The 6,954-nt window shown below is 44.0% G+C and overlaps 1 protein-coding gene across 1 annotated transcript in view; it reads left to right on the top strand.

Annotated features, from left to right (window-relative positions):
* Positions 1 to 854, top strand: part of LOC107105247 — a 14,641-nt gene extending 13,787 nt beyond the window's left edge. The window contains exon 5 of the mRNA XM_015405374.1: positions 673 to 854. Coding sequence (XP_015260860.1) covers positions 673 to 854 — 182 coding nt within the window. The remainder of the gene's footprint in view (positions 1 to 672) is intronic.
* The last annotated feature ends 6,100 nt before the right edge of the window (positions 855 to 6,954 follow it).

Here is a 6,954-nt window from a genome sequence, read left to right on the forward strand (position 1 = left end):
TGGTTGGAACTGGATCTAACATACAAGTTGAAGGCTTAGATGAAGACAACAATTTTGCTAATTCAGAAAGTTCAACTGGATCAAAGCAGTCTAAACCCGGTTCAGATTCCATGACTACCTCAGGTACAATCGCGGATAGAGGAGTGTTTATGATCTTATTTTTAATAAGATCAATCTTATTTATAAAGAATCTCATATATATATGGGATGTACTTTGGAAAATGCAACTAAAATACATAAAAGCTATGAGTTTATTAACTGAAATGAAGCTCTAGCGGAAGTTCAATTGAAGAAACACTGGCTTACCTCCATCCAATCAGAAGCTGATCCGTCTCTGACGCGAGCCAATCAGCTTCGAACTACTCCACCACGAAGCCCAATCAGCATCCTGCTTTTACTTTAAAAGCACCTTCAAATCCTCGTCTCAGCCCGCTATCCAGCAAACGCAATGTCAGATTTTGATTCAGACCACCCTGCCGGGTCCCTGTTCCTCAACCTATTCTCCCTGCTCGGAGAAGCTCCCGTTTAGCCGCTCTCACATCTCCTTCTTCTGCATTACACTCCAGGGGCATATTGCCAGGCTCCGACCTAGACTCTGCTCAGCTGTCTCAACTAGCCTCCCTCCTACCTCCTCGTGATTCATCTCCATCTCCCTCGCCTTCCGCTCTTCAGTCTGCTCCGATTCCTGGCCGCAAAAGAACATGCAAGTCCTCCGCTCCCCCCGCCAAGCGCAGCAGAGGGCGTCCCAGATCTATCCCAGCAACAGCCACCGCTACGCCCGCTCCTTCTCATCGTTTCGATGCAAGCCTTGGACCCTCTTCAGCTTCTCGATCCATAGCAGCTCCCCCGACTAATCCTTCTGCCGTTGAACAGCTCTCAGCCTCGCTCCGCTCCACTCTGGACTCACTCGCTCAATCAGTCTCGACGCTGTCGGCACGCCTCAAAAACTTGGAAAATCCCCACACTGCCATGTCATCCCTGCCACTGTCTGCTCAGATGGACCTCCCTCCTCCCCTCCCCTCATTCACATTAGCAGACACCCGCCCTGGGCCAGCCCTAGGTAAGATGTATTTAACTATGTTTTCATTCATAATTTTCTATCTATTTGAGTTCGCTCATTATGCTTTGTCTGCCTCCGTATTCAGGCATACCGTATATTCCCATGCATGCTAATATTTCCACTAGCCTCCGTTCTAAAATTATTCAAGGGAAGTATGTTAATTTAGTCTCTCTTATTCTTCCCTCCCCTGAAGTCGATCAGCAGGTCGCATCAGCAGGTGACGTCACAGCTTTCTTTAAATCATCCGATCCCCGCCTATACAGAGATCTTTCTATTGGCCAATTTCTTGCCGCTTTTAGCATCTATCGCGACGTTCTATGCTCAGTCTACCCCGATCGCAGAGTGGAGCTAGATACCTATTTATCTCTAATAGCAGACCTCCACCTTAAATTTGGCGGTTACCTTTTCTACCACTATCATAAATCATTCTCTTCTAAAGTAGCTACAACTCTGGTTCAACACGGCGTCCGTTTAGATTGGTCTGTCTTGGATACAAACATTTTAATCATGCTGACTCAGTCCACTCCCTGTTCTTTCTGCGATTCTATCGGTCACCCCAGCGCCTTCTGTCCATCAATTCCTTTTAAGCCTAGCACTCCTTCCCTCCCTCCTTTGCTTCCTTCTACTTCTGGTCCGCGCACAGACTCCAGAGGTAGAAAATTTCAGGTATTTGACTCCAAACCCATCTGTAACAATTTCAATGAAAGTTTCTGCTCTTTTCCTAAGTGTATGTTTCTTCACATTTGTAGCTTCTGCAAGGAGGCTCATCCGAAATCAGTCTGTCCCCGCCGTGCACGCTTCATAAAAAATTGTACCTCCAAACCTTAGCAGCCCGTCACCTTTCCACCCCTATTATTATTTCTGAGTTATCGTCCTGTCTCCTTCACCAACCTGACCGTACTTTTGTTAATTTCATTCTTTCTGGTCTTTCTCAAGGATTTCATGTAGGAGTTTATAACCCCCCCTCTCTCACCCACATATCCCCCAATCTTCAATCTGCTCTGAAAGAACAAAATACCGTAGATCTACTTCTTCACTAAGAAGGGTTCATGATCGGTCCCTTCAAAACCTTTCCCTTTGCTCCCTTCCGAGTTAGCCCTTTCGGAGTAGCCACCAGAAAATATTCTGGGAAAAAGAGGCTCATTCTGGATTTATCCGCCCCCCACTCGGGTCGCCACTCCTCGATCAATAGCCTCATCCCGCCTGCCCCCTTTTCCCTTTATCACGCATCCGTGGATCACGCTATTCTTCTGATCAAACGCACCGGCCAAGGAGCCTGGCTGGCTAAAGACGACATTACCGATGCATTCAAAATCATCCCCATTCATCCCTCCCAGTGGCACCTGTTTGGTGCTAAATGGAAATCCTTCTTTTATTTTGCCGTCCGTTTGACATTCGGGTGCAGGAGTAATCCATGTCTCTTTGACAAACTCTCAGAAGCTCCATGCTGGATTCTCCTCAAAGTCACCCATCTTCCATGCGTTCTTCATCTCCTGGATGACTTCCCTCTTATTGATCCTCCCTCTGAACTTCCCAGTCTGTCTCTTACCAAGCTAAAGGAGCTCTTTTCCCGCCTTGGTGTTCCCCTGTCTGAAACGAAAACTATTGGCCCCGCAACAAAAATCGAGTTTCTCGGCATCAAACTTGATTCAGTGGCCATGATGGCATCCCTGCCTGCAGATAAACTGTCTCGAATCAGTGAGATTTCTCAGTGCTATTGTTCCGCATCAGTCGTTTCTAAACGCCTATTGCTCTCCCTGCTATGTCATCTAAATTTTGCCATGCGCCTTATTCCTCAAGTTCGCTGTTTCATTTCCCGGTTGCTTGATCTGGCTAATTCCGTTCCCTCCCTCCTTGATCAGGTTACTCTGAACGAAGGCTGCCATTCGGATCTTTCCTTCTGGTCCAGACTGCTTCTAAATTGGAACGGAAAATAATTTTTCTATGACAACATTATTCAATCTCCTGACATGCTGCAATTTTTTACGGATGCTGCCCCATCCGTAGGTTTTGGAGGGTTCTTTCAGGAGAGGTGGTTCGTGGGTTCATGGCCTTCTTTATTCAACACCCAATCATCCGCTTTGTGTGAGGTCTACCCTATAGCCATAGCTTGCCGTCTTCGGGGCCCGCTTTGGGAACGAAAACGCATATTCGCCTACTGCGATAACATTGCAGTCGTTGAAGCCATAAATAAAGGTCGCTCCTCCTCCAAAATCTCTTGCCCTTCATCAGAAGCATCACCTGGCAAGCAGTCACTAACAATTTCATCATCTCAGCGTGTCATGTTCCAGGCCATTCTAACACTGCTGCTGATGCTCTCTCTCGTTTCAAATTTCAGACATTCGGTCATCTTCGACCTACCTCCGTTCTCCATCCGACCCCTGTTCCTCCTCCAGAGGAATTCACTCTCAATTGACCCACTCTCTTCATTCATATTTACTTTCCTCCAGCTTCTATATGAAATCTGGTTTAGCTCCCTCTACCCTCAGAACCTACAACTTTGCATGGCAATTATTTGCAAAATTCTGTTCAAGTCTCCAAATTCCCCTGTATCCTTTACTCATTACTTCTGTTATGGCTTTCATCTCTTACTGCTTCGATAAACGCCGCTTCAAATTATCTTACATTCACAGCTTGTTAGCCGGCATCAATTTCTTTTCCAAACGCAATAACCCTAATTCTTCTAGTCTTTTCGCCAACTACTCCATTAAGCTTCTCCTTAAAGGTCTGGCTAAACATTCTTTTGGTACATCTGACTCTTGTAAGCCTATTACTTTTCTGATCCTTAGGAAACTCTTGTCCTCACTTTCTACTAGCACCTACTCATCCTATGTCAAGTCTCTTCTATCTAGTTCCTTCTTATTGGCCTTCTATGGCTTTCTGAGACCGGGGGAATTAACTTAATCTAATAGATACTTTAATCATTCCAGAGATTTGTCCATCTCAGATATTCGTTTTTACATTGACCATTCCAAATTATCCTTGAAACATTCTAAAGGTAAAGGCGCTTGTTCCATTTTCATCGCACGAACAGATGGCCCCCTCTGTCCCTTTCTCGCCATGTTCGATTTCGTTCCAAAACGACACTCTAAGCCCTCTCATTCAAAGGCACTCCTCATTACACCTGAGGGTTATCCTATGTCTACTCGATGGTTCCTTCACCACCTCAGAATACTTTTAGAATCATGTGGCCTTCCCTCTAGTGGGTATTCCGGGCATTCATTCCGCATTGGAGCAGCTACAACAGCAGCTACTCGTGGGGTTTCTGAGGCTTCCCTCCAGCAACTGGGCCGATGGTCATCATCAGCTTATACCTCATACATCCGCCCAGAACTCTCATCAATTCTTGCAACTCAGCGCTCTCTCTGCCTCTAGGTAACTCTATCACAAATACTGGTGGTGGTTCGAACTCATTCTTATCATTTTCTGACTTAATCATGACCATCCTCTAACTCATTTTCTTCTACTCCTACTCTTTATTAGTTATCTACATTATTCCCTGCTTCATGCAGTCTTCCATGCTGTCTCCTTGCTATATTCATGCAGTCTTCATTCTGGCTCGTATCCGTGCAATCCTACGTTTTATGTCAGGCAATAACAATGCATTCTCTTGTGTGTCTTGTCGCGTCTGGTCTGCGTCTCGTCATGCGTCCTTCATGCATTCTGACATGCATTCCTTGATGCACTGTCATGCACCCTGTCTGTGTCTTGTCACGTGTGTTGTATTTCGTCATGGTATTTCTTTCATATATGTTATCATCCGCAAGATTATTATCAGACTCATCCGCAAGATCATTATCAGACTCATCCGCAAGATTCATTATCAGACTCATCCGCAAGATTCATTATCAGACTCATCCGCAAGATTCATTATCAGACTCATCCGCAAGCTCATTATCAGAATCATCCGCAAGACTCATCATCATCATCATCATCATCATCATCATCATCATCATCATCATCATCCTTCTCCTTCTGGTAAGTTTTCGGCGTCAACCGTGGTTGCCATTCTCAACAACAACTTGGCTCGGTAAGCTGTTTGCAAACCTTCTCAGCATTTCATTACACATTCTTTATTCTGTTCCTAGTATCTGCCTTATGAGCATACGAACTATCCGGCCTCGACCTCGGCTTTTTTTCGGGGAACATCCCTATTCTCATTCATCTACTTATGCATATTAAAGCATAATTCAGCATGAATGTTCCTGCCGAGGTCTGAGCGCCAAAGACTATACTTTCATATCAATAAAATTCTTCTAATTATCTTTTCTCTCTGTGTGAGTTTTTCAGATTGAAATGAAGCTCTAGCGGAAGTTCAATTGAAGAAACTCTGACTTACCTCCATCAATCAGAAGCTGATCCATCTCCGAAGCGAGCCAATCAGCTTTGAACTATTCCACCACGAAGCCCAATCAGCATCCTGCTTTCACTTTAAAAGCACCTTCAAATCCTCGTCTCAGCCCGCTATCCAGCAAACGCAATGCCAGATCTTGATTCAGACGACAATTCACCCACCTCCATCCCCTCCTCCGCCATCGTAGCTGAGTCGTCTTCCATGACATGACTTCTACCTCAACCTCTTTAGAGAGTATTAATCCCAGTCGTCACCATCCCTCGTCTCATTGCAATTGGTCCGGCAGAAGACCACCATGTTGAGCCCGGTTCTGCCAGAGGTTTCTTCCCAAAGGGGAGTTTTTCCTCTCCACTGTCACTTCATGCTTGCTCATCATGGACAGTTCATGGTACCTGCATCACCAAGCAGGACCTCTATGTCTTGAGTCTCTGAGTGAAGCCCCGGTATCAACTCCCTCAGTCTTCTAGTCCCACAATTCAGCTCAAGCAGATCACCTCATTAACCAGCTGGAACTAAACCACCACCAGTTTCAGGTCAGGTGGAACATCCCTATTCTCATTCATCTACTTATGCATGTTAAAGCATAATTCAGCATGAATGTTCCTGCCGAGGTCTGAGTGCCAAAGACTATACTTTCATATCATAAAATTCTTCTAATTATCTTTTCTCTCTGTGTGAGTTTTTCAGATTGAAATGGCAGATTTGCAAAAAATCTGAGGATTTGACTCAAAGTAGCATCTTTTCCTGAGAGAGTGAAAAAATAATGATTTTGGGCACATTTAAACAAGTATGTTTAAAGGAGAATGAAACCTAAAACCTACTTAATGGATTTAAACGTAGGATTATAAAAAACTAAAAACAACCTAAATTTACTTGGATATAACCTAACTGAATATCCTCAGAACGGCTCCAAATGACACAAAACTTATATGCACTGTGCGAAATACCTGTCAATATTTGGGGGGGGTCCCCATCTCCCGATTGTTGCGCAATACCAATCTAAATTTTCTCAATATGCAGTAGGCCTATAACATTTCAAAGTCAAAGTCAGCTTTAATGTCAATTCTTCAGATTCACCAGACATACAAGAACTGGAGAGGACGTTCGTTTCTCATTCACCAACAGTGAAACCGATAAAGTGCACAACAGATAAGATCAGTTCCTAATACTAAAATTTTAAAATTCAATTTCACAATAAAATATAAAATGTACAATAAAATAAAATATGCAATACTTATGCTTGTGCAAAAAGGCAGATGGTAATGGCAGCAGAAAAAATATTATTATTACCAATTATGTAAGATACATTTGTAACAGTAACAGTGCAAAAGAACAGTAAATAAATATAGTATTAATAGTAGTGAAGGAGACAGTTTGTGCGGAGTTATTTTTTTTTTAGGGGGGCTCAGCTTCCTGACAGCTTGGTGGATGAAGCTTTCTGTGGATCTGAGTGGAGCGGGCAAGAGCCTGAACAGACAGTCAGTCTATGAAAACACACACATGCACAAAGACTGTCTGTCTCTCTCTCTTTCATGCACAT

The sequence above is a fragment of the Cyprinodon variegatus genome, unplaced genomic scaffold (genome assembly GCF_000732505.1).
Source record: "Cyprinodon variegatus isolate N-32 unplaced genomic scaffold, C_variegatus-1.0 Scaffold2192, whole genome shotgun sequence".
NCBI lineage: Eukaryota > Metazoa > Chordata > Actinopteri > Cyprinodontiformes > Cyprinodontidae > Cyprinodon > Cyprinodon variegatus.